Raw genomic sequence first — 22,242 nt, forward strand, 5'->3', positions numbered from 1 at the left:
ATGCAAATAATAGATGAATATGACAAAAAAAACTCTCCTTGGACGTAAGCTGAGGACCACTTGTATTGCCTTTCTTTCTCTAAATAAACTATTACAATTGGTCTTCAAGTTTTTCCTCCCCCCCCCCCCCCCTTGCTCTTCATACCTCTCCTCTCCTCTTATATCCCTCTTCTTTTCTTCTTTCTCTTCCACGTGTAGCACAGATTTTCCTCTTAGATACTTGTCCCATTCACCACCTTCTTGAAGTCTTCAAATAATAGCTGAAAGGTTGAATATTACTGTTCAAATGTCATTTCTCTATTAATGCGGCTAGGGAGGTAGATGCAGGGCCTTTAATGCGGTGGTAGCAGCTTTTTCCCTCAGATATTTCTCACACGTTCCTCATTCTAACAAGTGCTTGGATCACGGCTTTACCTAACAGACCTTCTAGAATTCTGTCTCTAAATCCTTTAGCACGTCCCATGGCCTTTACTGGGTTCGTCTGAGGAGATACTCCTCCTTTAACAATTCCTCTGCCCTTGTAGCGCGAATTGGTCTGTGGGCTTCGAAAACTCTGATTAAATAGACTTATACCAACAAAGCAGGCTCAAGGCCCAAATGTGCATTTAAACATTTTTACCCCGATAGTAGCAATTTTTTTTTTCTCAAAAATAAAATTGTAGCAATTTTTTTTAAGCTGTAGTTGCGCATAGTGGTTTCACAAAATTACAGAAATATTTTGAATAAAAACAATTTTTTAGATAAATACAACAACTTATTAATTCTTATAGACTTCTTTAGATAAAATAACAATAATTGTTTTAAATATGCAACATGCATCTAAGTTTCAGTTGATTGAGACACAACTTATTCGTTCATATCAATTTCTTTAAATAAAATAATAATACATATTTTAACAAAATATGCAACATGCATTTAAGGTTTAGTTAATAGAGACAACAACTTATTTTTGTCAATTTCTTTAGATAAAATAACAATAAGTGTCTTAAGGAAACATGCAACATGCATTTTTTAGTTGATAAAAACAAGTTATTTAGATTAGTAACAATAAGTGTTTTAACAAAACATGCAACATGTATTTTAGATAAAATAATAATAAATGTTTCAACAAAATATGCAACATGCATCTAATTTTCAGTTAATTGAGATAGTAACTTATTTATTCTTATCAATTTCTCTAAATAAAGTAACAATCTTAGTTTTTAGACCCAAACCATGAAACGAACCGTAAAAACAAAATGCTTAAGATTTTTGAGGTTTAATCGGAATTCGATTGACGTTAGACCGTGATGAAATAATAATTATTTTAATAATTTATTAATATAAAAATAAATAAAGTACCACAAAATTCAAAAAATTTAACTAAAATAATATTTAAAAAGGTTAAAATATATCTTAATTAAAAATAAGATGATTTTTTTCTAATTTATTACAAACATTATAAAATACAGTATCTCTTATATTATTTTTCTGAAAATTTAGACAACATAATGAATTTTTTAACTTTTTTTACTTGTCTTCAATCTTCATGCATTTTCTCTCTACCCACCCCACTTCAGAATCCTTTTTCTTCTCTTTCTTATCTCTCTTACGGGCTTCCCCTATTTTGTTTTATTCTCTCTAGTCTTATCTATTAACTTCTATCCCAATGGAAAATGTTAATAGATAAATGAAAGAAAAATACGTAAAAGTAGTATCACAACTTTTTTTAATATTTGTTTTCTCTCTATGAAGCTAGCCCCACAACATATAATGCTGGAAAAAAAATGACATAAAACAGCACAAAAAGTTGCCAAAAAAAGTTGTTAATGGGCACCTTACGGTACAATTGAATTATCATTCTATCCTTTGATTCTCTCTTTCAGTCTTCCTTAAGGATTCGTTTGGTTGGAATGGTGGAAGAGTGGGAAGATAAAAAATTGTGAGAGGATGAAAAAGTGGGAGGATAAAAAAGAATTTAATTTCTCTCATTTTTGTTTGGTTAGGAATGGAAAAGTGGGGGATGGAAAAAGTGAATTTGTATAAGTTTACTCATACACCCTTATTAAAAAATTATGGACGATTAGAACAAAAAAGTGACAAAAAAAAAAGATGCAATCACCCAATTTATTAAAAAATAAAAATCATGTCCCAAAAAAATCACATCTAGTTAAACAAAAAAACAAAACAAAACAACTATCACACCCACAGCCCAAGAAATCAAAAAAAAAAAAAAAGGCAACATTCAAGAAAGGGGGGGAAAAAAAAAGGAAGAGGCAATGTGCCCAAGAAAGCTCAAAAAAAAAAAGGACGAATTGCCCATTAAATAGTCTAATTTTCTACCTTCAGTTTTCTCTCCATTCTAGGGAGATCTTTTTGGTGGGTTCGAAAAGAAAACATCCAAGTCTCACAAATTATTTTTCTTCCTCTTTACCCAACTAAACACACTAAAAAATTTCATTTCCAATTTCTCTCTTCTCTTTATTTGTTTTGGTCAACACCAAGAGAAGAATGCCTGCAAAATTTCTCTGTGAAAATGCAAGATTCAACTTTCTATTCTAGAAACTCTCATGCCAATGTAAGTTTGCTCTCCATTGTCCATTACTCTACTACTTCATTCTCTCTAATCTCTATCACTCTCAGCCTTTCTTATAGAATGCATAAACTTTCCCATAAAATTTAGAGACTTTTTTTTATAAATATACTCTCTCAGAAATTGTATAGACTTTCCTGCAAAATTTATACACTTTCTCATAAAATATGCAAATTTTCACACAAATTGTAGACTTTCCACAAAGTGTATAGACTTCCATAAAATTCAAAACTCTCTCTCTCTAAATAGAAACTGATTTTTATTGTTATGAATGAATTAAATTACATCTAATGCTAATCCTACCTTTATATACAATTTGATACCAAAAATAGAAAAATAACCAACTCCCTAATTTAAAGGAAGTTTGTGACAAAACGGAACCTACCTACTAATACACGTGTACATCAATTATAGCATCACTTGTAGTGCATTGATCATCTGATCATGATGTAACATTGACTCTATCAAGTCTTTTATATCTTCACTATTCCACCTTGTTGTAATTGCATCTTGATTCCTCTATTGATGATGCAATGCACCCTGAGATGCACTAGATTGCATCTGCCCCTAGTACTGTGGTGCACTCTATGCTACACCTGACTGCACCTTACCCTGATGATGCGTAGCACTCTGCACTGCACATAAAGGCAGCTTCTCCCGATGACAAGTGCATGCTACCTGCTTAGCAACTAGTTGTTGCAGTGGGCATATATCTTCAACATTCCCTCTCAAGAGCAAAGCTCTTGCTTTCTTATCTTTCTTTAAAGGCTTATCTACCTTAGCTTCTTTATTTATTTATTTTTTTGTATAATCTGGATATTTAATGTGATCATTGAAGATATTAATCACTCCCAATTTAGCAAGCAATCTTAAAAAGTTGTCAACACCAAGTGCCTTAGTAAAAATGTCAGCTAACTGATTTCTTGATGAAACATAGAAAGTTTTAATTGTTGCATCTAGGATTTTATTCCTTACTATGTGACAATTAGCTTCAATATGCTTTGATCTTTCATGAAAAACTGGATTAGCTGATATATGTAATGCTGCTTGGTTATCACAGTATAACAAATCTGGTTTTTAATGTGGAATATGTAAATCCCTCAACAAGTACAATAACCAAGTTACCTCACAAGTGGTTGTAGCCATAGATCTATATTCTGCTTCTACAAAAGATCTTGAAACCACATCTTGCTTCTTTGATCTCCAAGAAATTAAGGCATCACCTAAAAATACACAATATCTAGTCAAGGACTTTCTGGTATTAGGGCAGCCTACCCAATCTTTATCACAAAATGCTTTAAGTTGCAGGTCTAATTCTACTGGAAAGAATACTCCTTGGCCAGGTGTGCCTTTGATGTATTGAAAACTCTAGCTTCTGCTTTCATGTGTAGAACTCTAGGCTGAGCCAAGAATTGGCTGAGCCTATGCGCTGCATAGGTTATGTCTAGTCTGCTTAGAGTCAAGTACATTAGCTTACCAATTAACCTTCTATACAGACCAACATCTTTAAGTAATTCTCCATCACATTTAGACAACGTCAACAGCTGCTCCATTGGTGTCTTGGCAGGTTTACAACCAAGCATAACTGCTTCCTTAAGCACACATGCTTCCTTAAGCACATTAAGTGCATGCTTCCTTTGATTAATGGTAATCCCCTTAGCAACTCTAGTAATCTCAAGCCCTAGGAAATACTTAAGTGAACCTAGGTCCTTGATGCCAAATTTCTGGTCTAATACCTGTTTCAGATTTGCCACACAAGTTGAATCATTGCCTGTAATGATCATGTTATCCACATAGATCAACAAGGCAGTAAAAAGAGAACCATTGGAATGGACAAAAAGAGAATGGTCTGCCTGTGATTGTGTGAATCCAATGGCTGAAATAGTGGTAAAAAGCTTGGTATTCCACTACCTAGAAGCTTGCTTAAAACCATATAATAATTTAACCAATTTGCAAACCATGAGAGTTGAAGAAGTGGACTCCCCCTTACTATGATAACCAGAAGGTAAGTCCACGTATACCTCTTCTGCAAGATCACCATGAAGGAATGCATTATTGATGTCAAGCTGATGTAAGGGCCACATTTTCGCTAAGGCAAGAGCAATAAGAAGCCTAACTGAGACAAGCTTGGCTACATGAGAAAAAGTCTCCAAAAAATCAATCCCCTCTCTCTGGGTGTATCCCTTGGCTACTAACCTAGCATTGTACCTCTCCACACTGCTATCAAGGTTAAGCTTCACCCTATACACCCATTTACAACCAATTGGCCTCTTACCAGGTGGGAGAGGAGTAAGGACCCAAGTCTTGGTTGTTTCCAAAGCAAGGATCTCTTTATCCATTACTTCCCTCCACAAGAGATCTTGGATAGCTTGAGAAAAATATTGAGGTGTGGAAGGACTTTGGCTGGCAGCCATAAGATAGGACTTGTATTGAGGATCTAAATGACTATAGGTTAGATATGTTGACAAATCATAGGGTGACCTTGGAGAATGGCAACTGGCAGAGGTTATTGGCAATGCGAAAGCTAAATTGCAAGCATAATCTTACAAGTATGCTGGTGGTTTGTGAACTCTAGTAGATTTTCTGAGTGGCTGATCTTCAACTGCATGATTAGGGACAATGGAAGGAACATAATCTAACAAAACACTAGTAGTATCAAATGGTAAAGAAGTTGGTAAAAGATCATGAGTTGAACATATAGGAGTAGAAGATAATGATGAAGAAGAAGGAATAGGTGCAAGGCAAGACTCACAATTGTCTATAGGCATGTCTGGAATGCTAATAGGAGTAACAAAGGTGCCTAAACACCCTTTAGAAGTATTATCAACCTCAAAAATAAAAGGATCTACAAAAGTAATATTAGCATTCCTAAAAGGAAAAACAATTTCATGAAAAACTACATCTCTAGAAATGAAAACATCTTTGGTAGTTAAATCCAACACTTTGTACCCTTTAACACCAAAAGGGTATCCTAAGAAAATACATTTTCTTGCCCTTGGTGCAAATTTGGATCTATTATGCGAAAGGGTGGAAGCATAGCAAAGGCATCCAAAAACCCTTAAATGAGCATAGTTTGGTGCATAACCAAAAAGAACTTCAAATGGAGTTTTATGTCCTAAATATGAAGAAGGTGTTCTATTTATCAAATAGACAGAGGTGAGAATAGAATGTCCCTAAAGATGCAAAGGCATATTAGATTGAAACATAAGAGCTCTTGCAACATTTAAGACATGTTGATGCTTCCTTTCCACAATAGCATTTTGCTGTGGAGTTTCAACACAACTTAAATGATACAAGATACCTCTTTTAGCAGAGAAATCAGACATAATAAACTCAGTAACATTATTTGTTCTTATAGTTTTTACCTTCTTTAAAAACTGTGTTTCAACCATAGTGCAAAATTGCTCTAAAGTAGGTTGAATTTGAGATTTGTTCTTGAGTAAATAAACTCAAGTACACCTTGAGCAATCACCCACAATGGTTAGAAAGTATATGCATCCGTCAATGGTAGAAGTAGAAAAGGGACCCCACAAATCACAATGGATTAAATCAAAACATTCAAGTGAGATATGAGAACTAGGAGTAAAAGAGAGCCTTTTCTGCTTGGCCAAAGGACATATCTCACAATGAATCTCTTTGTTAATATTTGAAAGAGGTACATTATTGTCTCTTATCAAAGCTATCTTAGCATTTGATAGATGCCCCAATCTGAAATGCCAAATACTTGGCTGAACAACAACATTATTTACAAAACCAGATGTAGAAAAGGAATTTCTTGAGATTGATAAACTGTCTTCCAGGAAGTATAGGCCTTTGAACTCTCTACTCAGACCAATTGTGCTCCAATGAGCAAGGTCCTAGATGAGGCACACATTTCCAAAGAAAATGAGATGGCAGAGAATGGTTTTAGCTAAATGGCTAACTGAAAGAAAGTTAAAACTAAAAGAGAGAACACACATAACATTGGTAGGTATAAGTGTTTCTGACATTTTCACAGTTCCCACATGTGTTACTAAGGCAATTTCACCATTTGGAAGGTTAACAAAGGTATTTAGAGTGGTTGTAATGGAAGTAAAACATGATATGGAGTGAACCATATGGTCTGTTGCTCTAGTATCTATAACCCAATCAGTTTCACTAAAAACTTTCCTATCAACAGTTTTGCTGAAAAAATGGAATGCTTTAAAGTAGGAACAAAAGAACTGAAATTAGTACCTAACATTAAAGCTAAACTGAAGTTGAGATTGGCTTGTGTAGAAGTACCAACCACATCAGAAATTGAACCAGAAGCTCCTTCAACACTAGTGGTAATGCAGGAAGTGCTTACACTTGCAACATGATGTGCATCGTCAACAGCAACTCCTGAGTTGAGAAAAGCAAGCAATTACCCACATTGAACCTTAGAAATAGGACATTGATTGGATGGCACTAAGGCCTTCTCTGCACCATTAACAGAATTGCAAGAAGCTTGATTAACAGTCTTCCCTTTAGGTTTATAACCTGGAGGATATCCATGCAACTTGTAGTACTTCCAATTGTGTGCCCTTACATGTTGCAATGAGTGCAAAAAGGCTTGTCTTTCTTTCCATTTCCTTTATTCCAATTGGAATTTCCTTTGGAATTAGTGTACATAGCCATTGCATTAGATTGAGATGAAGCTGAATTTCCATGACCAATATTCTTCAGTGATTCTTCTTGAAGTACCAATGAATAAACCTTGCTCATTGAGGGAAAAGGATCATGCATGAGAATCTGACTTCGTAAAGTCTCAAAGTTCTCATTCAATCCCATCAAGAACCTCATTACATAGGCTTTATCATGTGAAGCACTCAAGATCTTCATTGCACCACAGGAACATTCTAGAAATGGCTTAAAATTCAACAATTGATCCCACAATCGCTTGAATTTGGCGTAGTATTCAATGACTATCATTTGATTTTGAGAAATGTGAGAGATTTCCCTTTGCAAGTTGTAAATCTTAGGTTTATTTCCTTATGAAAACAAATTCTTCAATTCAATCCACATCTCCCTAGTTGTTTCACAGTACATGATGCTATTAGAGACATCAATGTGCATAGAGTTGATCAACCATGAAAGGACTATGGTATTGCAGCTCTGCCAGTCCTCATACATAGGTGAATCAACTTCTAGCATTGGAAGCTTGCCATTGACGAAGCCAATTTTCTTTTTGGTAGTAAGAGCAAGCAACATTGCTTTGGACCAGGAAGATAATTCCTCATGCCAGACTAGGGCTGAGTGACTAGAATATTACCTGGATTCTCGTTACAACTGAGAAAATATGGATTAGGAGCAGTGGATTCACTGTTTGAGTTTGTATTTGTGTGTGTGGGTTGTGTGTTGTGAGGTTTAGAGGGAGCATCAATTTTTGAGGACACCATTTGTGATACCCCAATTTAATTGATTGTGTGATGTGTGTAGGTGAGTGATGAGTCCCACATTGGATACTTATTGGGTTGAACTGAGCTTTATTAACAACTGCAAGGAGCCTCAATTGTGATTAGTCCTTTTAAGGTATAGCGCAGATGTGGCTAGCATTTTTTCTTGGGTCGTTACATATGGTATCAGAGTTGGCCCTGTAACCTCGTGTGGGCTCAGAGACACTACCCCATAAAGTGGGCCCTAACGAGAACGTTAGGGATTTAAATGGGGGAGCTTGTGATACCCCAATTTGATTGATTGTGTGATGTGTATGGGTGTGTGATGAGTCCCACATTGGGTATTTACTAGGTTGAACTGGGCTTTATTAACAAATGCAATGAGTCTCAATTGTGATTAGTCCTTTTGAAGTATAAATTCTAGGAGAAAAGCAATCACAGCTTTGATACCATGTAAAATTCAGAATTCTCTCTCTAAATAGAAACTGAATTTTATTGATATGAATGAATTGAATTACATCTAATGCTAATCCTTCCTTTATATACAATCTGATACCAAAAATAGAAAAATAACTACCTCCCTAATTTAAAGGAAGTTTGTTACAAAACTGAAACTACCTACTAATACACATGTACATCAACTATAGCATCACTTAAAGTGCATTCATCATCTGATCATGATGCGGCATTGGCTCTATCAAGTCTTCTATATCTTCACTATTCCACCTTATTGTAACTGCATCTTGATTCCTCTGTTAATGATGCAATGCACCCTGAGATGCACTGGATTGCATGTGCCCCTAATAGTGTGGTGCACTCTGTGTTGCACCTGACTATACCTTACCCTGATGATGCGTAGCACTCCACACGGCTCATAAAGATAGCTTTTCCCGATGACCAGTGCATGCTACCGGCTTAACACCTAGTTGTTGAAGTGGACATATATCTTCAACAACTTTCCACAAAATATACATTTCACCCGACATATTATGCTGTAATTTTTCAAAAATTTTCATGTGGCCTTACTGTTACTAGACGAAGGACTAAACACACAAAACCACTAAGGAGAAAGCACCAAATTACAACGGCGTTCCTCCGAGATGATTTCAACAAAAGCTACAGGCCCGATACTAAAATCAAATTATTAGATTTTGTTATTTAATTCAAACCCCACATGCTAACAATCACAGGTTCTATTACTATAATCCTATAAATTTGTTCATAAATTCTTCGCTACTTTTTTTTAAAGCTATAATAACTTTATGGAAGAAGTGTAATTACACAATACTCTTCAAAATAATGTTCTCCTGTCGCGTCAAACAATTATGTTAGCATCGACAAGTTTCACTGACCAATCAATCGACGTTCCCATTGAACTTTAATCAAAGCAAAACCTGTTTTAGCGACAACTTCACCTAAAATTTCATGATAACGAGTTATAACACGTTGACTATTTCAAGTTTTCAACCTGCTTTAAATACATATTTCTTAAATCTCCCTTTCTTGAACCAACTCATTTGTCATGTTCTGTCAAATTGCAAAGAAAAAATAAAAACAAAATAAACCCTCCCTTTCACATTTTCATGGTAACATTTTACTTTTTAGATTTGTAAACAATTTATTTAGTTGAAATTAAAAAAAAATTTCTGAAAACATAAAAAAAAAAAAGTTAGAAACTAACTGAATAGTATTAAAAAGTGTAATAAAATTTATAAATAGTATAAAAAAGAAGTTACAAAATCAAATAAGTTGAAAGTTTTCATTACTACCCAAACGGACTTTTAATATAAAATTTTCCTTGAAGACCATTTCTTGAGGAAGCTCTTCATAATTGAATGACTATAATTTCATATTGGTTTTTTTTTTTTTTTTTTGCCTAAAATCCCTGATATCAAGCTAGACTGTGAAGTAACCAAAAAATAATGAAGAAGAAAATGTGCAAGTGCAACTCTTGAAATGGACTTAGGGACTGCAATAGATGTCATGTGACAAATTTTATATTAGGATGCCGCCTATTTGACAAGTAAAATGCCTTTGCTTACAAAGACGACCATTTCATTATTCACACCCTAATTTTTTTTCTAATTATTTTGAATCCAAAACCTAGAGCAAAGCTATTTCATCCCATTGGTTGGCACTGTCCCTTGTTATTAAATAAAAGACTTGTCTAAGATTTGATCAACTGAGGCCAGAATTTCTTTTTCCCTAAGCCTCATCTATATCTATTGCTAAAACGTAAGATCTAATTAGTAGCAGAATTTTTCTTAATTGAAAAAAGTTTTATACGCTACTATGATATATATTATAGTATGAAAGTCAAAAGACTGAAAACCATAGAATTGGTCCTAATGCGACAGTCCCCTTTAGGGTTGGAGCTTAATTAGGATAAAAAATCTTAACAGGGTAAGAGCTATCAGGACTAAAGCCCAATATAAACTTGGTTCTGAGTCTTCAAACACTTGAGAGTCGGAGAGGCTTCCAAAAAAGTAAGAACTATTAAACTCTTTTTCTTTGATACAGCATAATTGTTCTGTTAGTCTACTAAGACCACTCTCATTTTGCAACAGGAATTCATGCAAGAAAATTCATTGGATTTGCTAAGCAGTTTACCAGATGAAATCCTCGCCCGGATCATTTCCTTTCTCCCTTCTGAATTTGCACTACAAACAAGCTTCCTTTCGACTAGATGGGCAGGCCTATGGAACACAGCTTTAGTGCAGCATGGAACTACAGAAGCTGCTGCCACTGCAATTTCTGAATTCTTAACTCATTTTGATGAGCTTAATCCATTAAGGCAACCCCGGAGGCTTCAATACCACTTTGGCAAAGGTAGTACTAGTATCCTCTTAGCTACCATTGCGGCTAATAATAAACTTCTCGTGGACTTATCAACTGGCAACCAAGAGTTTCAAAAGCAGTTTGATTGGCAGTTGGGACTGAATCACCAAAGCCTTACTGACCAGCCGAGTCCATCTACCTTCTTTGTCAAAACCCTTTTTCTAAAATCTGTAGGCATTCAATCCAAAGAGGCAGTGTCCTCTATAGTTTCAAATTTTCAGTTTCTTGAAAGCTTGAAGATCATTGAGTGCAATGGATTACAAACTTTAGAAATTGACTCCAGTCCAAGGCTTAAAAGCTTAACCATCCTTGATTGTCCTCAACTGAAATCTCTCTTCGTAAGGTCTTTGAAACTTAGATCTTTCCGGTATCGGGGTCTGCTTCCTTGGCTCTTGACTGAAAATCATTTTAATCTGAAAGATGCAATGCTAGATTTCAGACAAGGGCCAGGCGACAATAGCTTTGGCAGTTATGATTTTGACCCGAGTCTCTTAACCATTAAGAATGCTGAAATTCTTACACTATGCAAATGGACTTTTGAGGTATGTTCTGCTAATTTCTGCATTTTCTAGCACTGACTTCAAAGTTTTATGATGCTTGAAACACAAGCCACTGATAGCCCATGTTGTCCCCTTTATCTTACATAAATAAGTTCATATTGTTTACGTTGCAGAAATTGATTTGGCCTTCCATTTCCTATTTACATGGAAATTTCCAGTTCTACAAATTGAAAGAGCTATGGTGGATCGATAATTCCTCAGAAGGATATAACAGTGATGCCTTAATCTCATTCCTTAAACTGTGTCCTGCCTTGGAACAACTTTTTGTTACTGTAAGTTTCTTCAACAGGAAAAAAAATGGAACTCACATCTTTTGCATTGTTCCACTGCTCTGTTTAACCCTTCTTTTTCCTTTATTTATTTATTAATTTTTAGAAGACTCAACCATTGTTATTGATAAGCTGCCACGCATTCCAAAAAAGCTTAATTTATTAGTCAATGGTTAATTTTTAATTATCTAAGGTAAATAAATGGGTGGTTCCTTTAGTCCGTGAGCATTTTTATTTTTGAATTCTTGAAATTTAAAATAATCACTTCTAGTCCCTTAGTTAGATGATATGAGCAAATTAAAAACTAGCATGTTATTATTTCATTAGACACATGGATCACTTTAAGTTTTTTAGGAATTAAAAATAATTACTTTAAGTTTACTAAAGATTAAAGGATATCACTTTAAATTTTAGAGACTAAATCGTTCATGGGCTAAAGTATATAAACTAACGCTGGGCAATCAATTAACCATTATTCTAAGTTCTAACAGTTATGTTTTTCTGTAGGTTGACTCTAAGAGTTACTCCATGCCGACCACTACTACATACTCAAAGAAAGTCGCTAGGCATTCAAAGCTTGAACATCTCAAAGTGGTCAAATTGGTGGGATTTACAAATGAAGAAGATGAGCTCTCATTGGCAGAGCAATTGACTAAGTTAGCTGTCAAAGAGCCACTATTCATAGCAACAGCAGATGGGATTTGCTTGCGGAGTTTAGTCAAGGTTCATTTGTATCAACCAAAGCTAAATCAAACGCACGTGAAGTATACCCACAACTACAAGTTTGTCGAAGAAAATGGAGATATGAGTGAGTTATGCGTAAATCATGCTCACATGGGGTTATAAATGTAAGAAAGACATATACTGCTATAATATTGACAGCACTGTAGCTTCTGTAGCTTAATCAGCTTCAATCAGCTGTAGCTTCTGTTGTGTATTATATATATATTTTTTTAAAATCGACATGTCAAAAGCTGCTGATTAATAAATTGGCAACTTTTTTTTTTGTTTTGATGAAAAAAAAAAATGGCAACTTGTAAATAAAAGTACCTCTATTGTTTGTGTTACAAGAACAAATATATAAATAATGGCCATGGGCCAATAAATTCTTGCAAAGGTCCATACATAAACCCAATCAACAAAATGGCCCAAGTATGACAGAATGATTCTTGTATACACCTGGGCCCAAAGGAAGAAGAAGCGTGTGAACTTGGAGCACATACACTTCTGAGCCCAAAAGTGTCTGTGTAAGTCAAAAGTCAAGAAAAACTGCACATCTTTTATTTCACTCTATGTTTCATGGCTCATTAGCCTCGTTTCACCTATTCACTCTCATTAAATGCCCACTGGCATAATCCCCTAAATTTAGCTATCTCATTTGTCATTAGGCTAGAAATCCTCAAAAGAATCCTAAGTAATGCTATAATTAAAAACTATTTTATAATATTTTTATAAAATATTGATGTGACGAACTTCTTATTGGTTTCTATCTAAACTCACTATTAATATCATGTTTTCATATATTAATAATCACTCACCATATCAACCGTTTGTAAAAAAATTTATACAAGAATTTGTATCTCTAGCATTATTCAAGAACGCTGCCTAAGAAATTAAAATACCCAAAATCATTAGTCATTAGGCTAGTATTTGTACAATTGTACTCTACTCCCTTTTGTTTGTAACTTGAAGTTTTTGTGTTCAGTTCTTGAGACAACGCAGCTAGCCTTCGCCACAACATGTGTTGACTAGAGTAGCAAACTCAAGCCGGCCCCATCTTGAAACCGGGTCCAAAGGCGAAGTCAATCTAGACTTGACACATGGCAACACAAAGAAAAGACCCCCAACAAGTTTTTCTTAAACTATTTCAGCCAAGCACAAAACAAGCAAAGTTCTGGCCAAAAGATGAAGCATAGATCTGAAAAAGAGTCATGGAATCACCTTCTGTATTCGTTTTATAGGTCAAAATTTTACTTTTAAAAAAAGATTCATCTCAAACAGACAATTGAGCATACAGTTATAGCCTTAAAAACTTAGAGGCCTTCAAATTTGTTGTTAAAAGGCGTTTTTAGCAATAAATATCGACATTATATTTTACACATCAATATAATATCATCTATATATATATATATATATATATATATATATATATATATAACCGAAACTTAACAAGAAATGAAACTCTATCTCTCTAACAAGTCCAACTTAAATTCAAACTCAAACATTAATATTTTTTTGAGAGAGTTTCAACTTATGGCGTCCGCTCCTAATGATAGCTCTTTATCATCAGACCAAGACACTAATCAGTTTTTGGTGTAGGCGGGGATTGAACCCCAGATCTCTAATACAACCATCAGAGACTTTGCTAGTTGAGCTAACTGGAACCCACAAACTTTAATATTATTATTATTATTATTATTATTATTATTATTATTATTATTATTATCTCTCTACTTCACTAACGTGATATTTTATGATAGGGTGCAAACTTATAACCATATGTTATTCTTTAAATTAACCCAAACTTTTTCTTATATTTTTCTATAAGGGCACAATTCAAATCCGGACCCACAATCAGAAGGGAATGGGTCTGAAAAACCTTTTTACAATAAAATTTGTAGAGAGTGGGCTAGAAATCTAGGTTCTAATGATATTTAAGTAACAAAGAATGATGGGCTTTGGTCACAATGACAAACACAAGGAATTGTTTATGTGCATACGAATGAGAACTGCTCCTCGAACACAATCCGAGGATAATTTATATTACAGCCTCCCAAGATATATTACAATTGTGGATCTTTAGGTTTACAATGTACTTCTTCTTTTCTTCCTCCAAAATCCTCCCCCTTTTTAACGAATGTCCCTTCTCTCTTTTATACTCCCTCCTTTTTCCCTTTTTCATCCTCCACCTCATGGTTTAAACCACTAATTTAGATACTTGTCCCATTCACATTCCTTAATGTCTCTAAAGATAGAGATCAAGTTTCAAACATGATGTTCAGGTCTCCCTTCTCCATTAATGCGGCCAGAATATCAATTGCAGAGCCTTCAATGCAGGGGCGGTGGTAGCAGCTTTATCTGAGATATTCCACCGCCCTTGTTTTTATCCTCCACGTGTACTGTGTCTTCCCTAACCTATAGGAATTTCTAAAACATAGCCTATGGATATCAAACAACCATTTTCCTATCTCGGCTTCACCTAGCCGAGGACACAATCTTCCTCGGACATATTTATTCAAACATTATCACTTTTTTACCTAGCATTTTCTTTATGACTTAACATTCATACACCTTCGGATCACTTGATGTCCTCGGATTGGACCTTTAACCCAAAAGATATTTTTGGGCCATCCTACATAAATTCTTGGGCCCAATGACCCTACAGTTATTATTATTATTATTATTATTATCATCATTATTATTATTATTATTATTATCTCTCTACTTCACTAACGTGATATTTTATGATAGGGTGCAAACTTATAATCATAGGTTATTCTTTTGAATTAACCCAATCTTTTTCTTATATTTTTCTATTTTTTAGTCATGAATATTTTGTTTTTTTTTTTCAATAAATTTTAAGCCCTGAATCATTTAATTCTTTAATATTTTTTGGTTTTTTAGAAGTTTTAATATCTAAATTTTTAAGTTATTTTTTGTGGTATCTAAAATTATTTGACAAATTTTTTGTAAGCTATTGCACGTTCAAACTATGGCTTCTTCATCAAATTGTAATACAAATTGAAGTTATACAGAAGTAAACCATGTAATGGTGTAATTTCTTAATTAATTTAAGATTTTATAAAATTATTTTAGTGTATTTCACAAATAGCTAGGTTTCCGTGCTATGCACGGGTTATCGACTAGTATATATATAAAACCGAAACCTTTAAAACTCTCACGATTTTTCATGTCAGCACAATATTTAAATAAAATTATTTTTGTTTAGTTCAAACTTAATAATAAGTGAAACTCTATCTCTCTAATGAGTCCAACTTAAAATGAAACACATTATTATCATTTTTTTAAGCAAAATTATTTTTGTTTAATCTAAACTTAACAAAGAATAAAATTTTATCTCTTTAATAAGTCCAATTTAAACTCAAACTCAAACATGATAACCTATATAAAAACAAAAATTATGATAAGACTAAAAAGAAAAAAGAAAAAAAGAGACTCACGTTGGAAATAGGACTAGAAAATACTCACTTTAGATTAAGAGAGAGAGAGAGAGAGAGAGAGACTCACGTAACCCAAAAAAAAAGTTAGGATTTAAAAAAAAAAAGAAAAGAAAAGAAGGACTCCTGTTAGGAGTCTCTTCTTCCTCCTCAAAACCTTAACAATTATCACCTTAAAATTCTAAACTTAACTTCACTTTAGGATTTTTTTTTTTTTTAAAAAAAAACATACAAGCAATCTGATTCAACTTTCTTCTTTAATTAATGAATTTTATGTCGAATTTGTTTATATTGTTATTATTAATAAAATTTCAATTCAACATATGTGGATATTTTTTTATATTGTTATTAATGAATTTTATTTTTTATGTTGAATTTTTTATTTGCTTTTATATGTGTCTGAGATTTTCTTTTTATTTTATTTTTTTGTTATGTTTAGAATTGATTTTCTTTTGAGTATTTGGGTTAATCTTCATATTTATATTGACATTGTTTTCGTGGGTTTGGTTTTTGGGTTGAAATTTCTACTAATTATTTCGTGGGTTTTTGGTTTTTGGCATAGATAAATAATCTTTATTTTTTTTGAGAAAAATTAAAGCTGCAACCTATGTCTTCCAGCCTAGGGAATGATAAATTTTTATTTGGCATGTAATATATAAATTTGTTGAAGTTGGTTTGGTTTTGAAGTAAAATTTGAGGATTCTATAAATTTTGAAGTTTTAAGTCATGGAGTTTTTGGTATTTGCATCTCAGTAGGTTGATCTTAATTCTTTACCTTAAATGCTTCTTATTTAAATTCATGTGATTTTTTTGTTTCTTATCAAAAGTTGTGATTTTTGCTTGATTAATTATTTGTTTGGAATCAACATAAAAGATAATGGAATTATGTATTATAATTTTGATATTATTCCATATTTTGAATTGTCTATATTGTTATTACTATGAGAAAGTCATATTGCTATTCAAATTTGAAACTTGGTGTATCTTTTTCATATCAGGTCTTTGTTTATATATTTGCAGTTTATATTAGTTTTGAGTGTGTGTGTGTGTATAACTATTGGGAGTTTTGCTTTATTAATTTAAGAATTGTAAATTACTTTGTAAGTTTCGGTAACTATACATCTGCAACTCACGCTCCGTTTGTTTCGGTATAAAATATTTGCAGAAAAATATTTTCTTATTTTACAATGTTTGTTTTGTAGTAAAATATTTAGTTAAAAGTAAAATATTTTCAGTCAACCAAATCAATCTAAACAAATTTGTGTAAAATATTTTACACTTAAAATTTTGGTAAAACATTTTACATTTGTTAACTAGCTCTCATTCCGATAACTCTCACCCTCCCTCCCTTTCACGCTATCCCTCCCTCTCAGACTCTCAGTTCTCTCACAGTCACAACCCAACGTTCCTCCTTTCACCCCTTAATCCATCTCACTCAAAACCTACCTACGACACCATCCGCCGACCAGTGCCACCCACCAACCGGCATCACCCCTCGACCAGCGCCACCCACAGACTGACACCGCACCTCCTTCCTCCTCTTGTCTCTCTCATGGAATCAGATTTGACTATTGAGTGGCAAATTGGGTTTTTGGTTGCAGTTCCGATCTCACCGCTGCTAGATTTGTTAGGTTGTTGCATTTTTTTTGCTGGGTTGTTGGATTTTCATATTAGATTCTTTGTTCATGGGTTTTCTTTTCAGGTTTTTGATATGGTTTTGTGGGTGGTTTTGCCTTTTTGATATGAATTTTTGGGTTGTTGGTGGTTTTTTTGGGGCGGTTGGTGGTTGTTTTTTTTGGTAGTTGGGGGCAATTTTTTGAATCTTTGGTGGTGGTTTTGATGGTTGTTTTTTGAGTGGTTGGCAGTGATTTGGTGGTTAGTGGTGATTCTAGTGGCTATTGGGTGTTTAGGTAGGTGGATGATGGTGGCTGATGGGATGGGATTACAGGGTATGTTTTTGCAATGGTTGGTGGTGGCTGGGTATGTAGTGGCTGATGGTGGTTGATTTATATTTTCAATGTTTATGTCACAACACTTACCAAATACTTGCAAATATTTTACGGTAAAATATTTTACATTTGAAAATATTTTCCGTCGAAACAAATAGAGTGTCAATAACATTCAATGTTAGATAACACTTCTAAATTATGGAAAAGTATAGAAGTTAAGTATTTCATCATTTTTTTTCAAAGTCAATAGTTTTTCCATGTATCGCACGGGTTAGCAACTAGTAAACTATAGAATAAAAATTGTGCTTAGAAGCTGTGGTTGTGCCAAGTGGCTTCATTAAATTGCAGATATTTTTTTTTAGATTTTTATATCTTAATATTTTTCTTCTCCTATAATTTCTAAGTTGATAATTTTGATTACAATCCAAATTCTTTATCTAATCCTTTTTCTTTTTTTTTTTATGTGTAGTGTATTATAATCCAAATTTTCATCTAATTTATCTAATCCTTATTTTTTTTAGTGTAGTGTATTATAAAAAAAAATAGTAACTTTCTTATTGTTTAATTACTACACTACACGTATTTATTTGGCTTTCTTCTTTGAGAGGTAAATTTAGTTGGTTGGTGCCATATAACTACAATCTACAATTTTGTCTATCTAAATATTATCAACAAAGTATAAAACAATAGGATAGAAAGAAAAAAAAAATCCAAAGCATAAAATATTAAAATGTGTAACTGTGTATGTAGAAGTATAGCTAATCCCATGAATTAAAAAAAAAAAAACAATTTCATTGAGAGGATATACACACGGGAAGAATTGATAATAAATTTATTATCTACTTTGTTTTTTCAAATATATTTTGTTTTAATTTATTTTTTTGGATAAATATCAAATTTTTGGATAACAAAAAAAAAAGCTAATATTGTTAACAACTTGATTTTTACAGTTAATAGAAAAAATATTTGTAATTAACATTAACAACTTGATTTTTATATCAACTTCTTCACAACTTAAATTTATTGTTTTAAATAGAGACAACTTTTTATCAACTTTTTTTTGTTGTTGAAGTTTACCGTGGTTGAAATTTTGTTTGTTGGATAAATATTGAAATGATTATAGATAATAGTTTTATTATACCATGACTCTCATCTTTAGATTTTTAGGTTACTATAAATAATAAGGTCAGATTCATGATTTTTGCTTATTAATATTTTGAAAGTCCAAGTATCTATCATCGCTTCAAAAAGTAAACTCCCAATTTTTTTGTTTGTTTGTTTGTTTTTTTTTTTTTTCACAGGGAGTTTCCTTGAGGTTTCAAAACACTCAATCAAACAATATTCTTGGTATTGAGTTTTTCTCAAAAAAAATTCTTGAAATTTATATTTACACATTTAGTTTTGATAGGGTGAAATTTGGTGCCTCCTCCCTCACTTTCAAAGACAAAATTTTAATTCTTATGTAAGTTTATCTACTTTTATTTTTTAATGTTTAGTAATTTGAGTTGTTCATAATTCTTAACTATTACATTGAGGTTATCACTTAAATATGCTTTCAATCATTTTTAAAAATTATTGAATTCAAGGTTTTTCATTTAAATATGGGCTTTAATTATGCAAACTCCCTTTATAATTTTTTTAGGCATCTCCTTTTATATTAGTTGCATAGTTATCTACCATATTCCATTCAATTAATTTTGAACTTATATATGATTTTTTTTAATTAATAAAAGCTTAATCTTACATAATATTCATTCATTATATAACTTAAAGTAAAAGCTTACTTCGTTTTAAAAAATAGAGTAAAAGATTAAAATAATTTTATTTTCATTAGTTTACACATAATTCTTGATTAAGTCATGCATCACATGAGTATAATACTAGTATATATATATATATAAGCGGATACCTCATGTGGGAAAGCATGAGGTTCTACCAAGTGGCGTATTCTATGCAAAGATAATTGAAATATTCTCAAGTACCATATCATAGATAAGAACAAATTAACTATTGACTTTTTGTTTTATTTGGTTTGATGTTTCAAGACTTTCCTAATTAAAAAATAAATATTCTTTGTATTAATTGGTTCAATATTTCAAGACTTTTCATCATTCACACATAGATACCTCATGTGGGAAATCATGAGGTTCTGCCAAGTGGTGTATTCTTTACAAAGATAATTGAAATATTTTCAAGTGCCGCATCATAAATAAGAACAAATTAAATATTGACTTTTTGTTTCATTTGGTTAGATATTTCAAGACTTTTATAATTAAAAAATAAATATTCTTTGTATCTTTTGAACTATAAAAGTAGAGACCTTATGTGGAAAAACATGAGGTTCTGCCAAGTGAAGTACTCTATGCAAAGAGAATTGAAATATTCTCAAGTGCCACTTCATAGATAAGAACAAATTAAATATTGACTTTTCGTTTCATTTAGTTCAATGTTTTATGACTTTTCTAATCAAAATTTTTTTTTGTACCACTTGGTTCAATATTTCAACACTTTTTATCCTTAATACATAGATGCCTCAGGTAGGAAAGCAAGAGATTCTACCAAGTGGCGTATTCTATGCAAAGAGAATTGAAATATTTTTAAGTGCCACAACATAGATAAGAAAAAATTAAATATTAACTTTTTGTTTCATTTAGTTTGATGTTTCAAGACTTTTCTAATTAAAAAATAATTATTTTTTGTATCATTTGGTTCAATGTTTCAAGATTTTTTATTCTTCACACATACACACAAAACTCTTTGCATTTTAATTCATCATTTTCACCTCTTGCACTTCTACCCTTTTAAAAAGACCCACTTATAGTCCTTCATGACATCTCATGTCAAATACACACAGACCAAAAACGATGTCATTTACCTTCAATCTTTCAACAACACTTACCTAGTTCTAACATTGTTGTTTTATCTAATCATAACTCGTATGAGTTGGCTACAATTTTGGATTTGTGGGTTTTGTAAATGATGGATTTCTAGGTTTTGAGTGACAAAGGTAATTACGATTTTAATATTAAGGTCAAAAGTTGTTGATTTGTGAGTTTTGTAAATAATGTGATTAAATGTGAGTACTTGAGATGTGTATTTTATTTTAGAATTAAGGAGAAAGAGAAAAACACATTCTTTTATTTTAGAATTAAGGAGAAAGAGAAAAACACATTCTATATCAATGAACTCATTTCTAATAAAGCTTTATAGCAATTATGCTATCATATAGATACAATATTATCCAAAATCATTTTACATAAAATATTACAACATTATCTGTACATTTCACGGGTAACTTACTAGTTGCTCGCAACAATGTGCAACCCCTCGCTTGTCTGTTACTGAACAGTGTCTTAAGGCAAAGGATTGCATCAATGAGTTGCACTTTCATCCTATAACTATTTTTACATGATATTAATATACAGGAATTGAGCCTTGCAATTGAATCCTCTAATTCCTTCTCATTTTTAGCTAGATGTGAGATAAGTGAAATTTATTTAATTCATAAATGTCATGTGTCTTACATCTAAATAAAAGTTAGAGATTCAATGGGAGGAGATCTTATCCCACATATACTTATAAGTGCAGCTTTGATTGCGGTGCATATTTTTTTTCACTTAAAAAAAAAAAATGAAAGGGTCCTTTAACCCTAGAATAAACTCTAACGGTAAGGATTTATAATTAATACATATTTTCATTTCTCTACTTGGTGTGCTATATAAAGGATTGTACGACTGGACTGGTGGCTGCCAGACATTTTTTATTCCAGGAGTTTCTTTATTAGAACTCCTACTTTCCGTCTCTTATTTTTTTAATATCTCTTAAGATTGTACCACCACACACCCTTGGTGCAATGGTCACTCCACAAGTATAAATGCTTGTGGGGTGTGGGGGGCAAGGGCTGGGGTTCAAGTCTTCAGGAAGGAGTTTCACGTACATATACACTTAAATTAGGCTAGAATATAATTCTATCTTGTATAAAAAAAAATTAAAAAAAATCTCTTAAGATTGTAAAGCTTATTTAAAATGTGGAAGTGGTATTGTGTACTAATAATGTTCAATATCGAGTGTGTAATAATTACTATCCTAAATGAAAATAGAAGAATTTGAAATCCCTATGATCTCCAATCCTATAAGATGGAGGGGGGGGGGGGGGGGAGGGGGTTAATTTGTGCTTCTGACTTATTCATTAATTAATATATAATTTGCTTTATTACTGTTTTTTTTTTTTTTTTTTGGATTGCTTACTTTCCCTTGTCAAACATTTGGTCATAAAAACTGCACGCTTTAGAGTGAAATTCATTTAAATGTTTAATTATTATGCAAATACCTTGTTGGGTTATAACCTCAAAGGGTCAAACGTTTGGTTCCCCAATTTACACTACTAGTCATGCAATCCAATAATTTTAGTGCTCCCCCTGTCTTAACTAGATATGATCAGTACCAAATATAACTAATTTTGTCCAAGGTGATTAATCAC

The 22,242-nt window shown here is 32.6% G+C and overlaps 2 protein-coding genes across 3 annotated transcripts; one reads left to right on the top strand and one right to left on the bottom strand.

Annotated features, from left to right (window-relative positions):
• Nucleotides 1-5,115: 5,115 nt before the first annotated feature.
• On the bottom strand, nt 5,116-7,504 carry LOC142640096 (uncharacterized). Its single transcript, XM_075814188.1, has 4 exons — nt 7,122-7,504; nt 6,535-6,736; nt 6,232-6,429; nt 5,116-5,745 (listed from the first exon to the last, which is right to left on the bottom strand). The coding sequence occupies exons 1-4, from the start codon at nt 7,502-7,504 to the stop codon at nt 5,116-5,118; spliced, it is 1,413 nt and encodes a 470-aa protein (XP_075670303.1).
• A 2,815-nt stretch (nt 7,505-10,319) lies between these two features.
• On the top strand, nt 10,320-12,594 carry LOC142641111 (F-box protein At2g39490). Of its 2 annotated transcripts, XM_075815496.1 has the most exons (4): nt 10,320-10,454; nt 10,536-11,348; nt 11,480-11,638; nt 12,143-12,594. In XM_075815496.1, the coding sequence occupies exons 2-4, from the start codon at nt 10,542-10,544 to the stop codon at nt 12,479-12,481; spliced, it is 1,305 nt and encodes a 434-aa protein (XP_075671611.1). In that variant the 5' UTR covers nt 10,320-10,454; nt 10,536-10,541; the 3' UTR covers nt 12,482-12,594. The 2 variants fall into 2 exon arrangements, with proteins under 2 accessions (XP_075671611.1, XP_075671612.1); XM_075815497.1 differs by lacking the exon at nt 10,320-10,454 and having other exon boundaries at nt 10,465-11,348.
• The last annotated feature ends 9,648 nt before the right edge of the window (nt 12,595-22,242 follow it).

This window comes from Castanea sativa, chromosome 6 (assembly GCF_040712315.1).
Source record: "Castanea sativa cultivar Marrone di Chiusa Pesio chromosome 6, ASM4071231v1".
Lineage (NCBI taxonomy): Eukaryota > Viridiplantae > Streptophyta > Magnoliopsida > Fagales > Fagaceae > Castanea > Castanea sativa.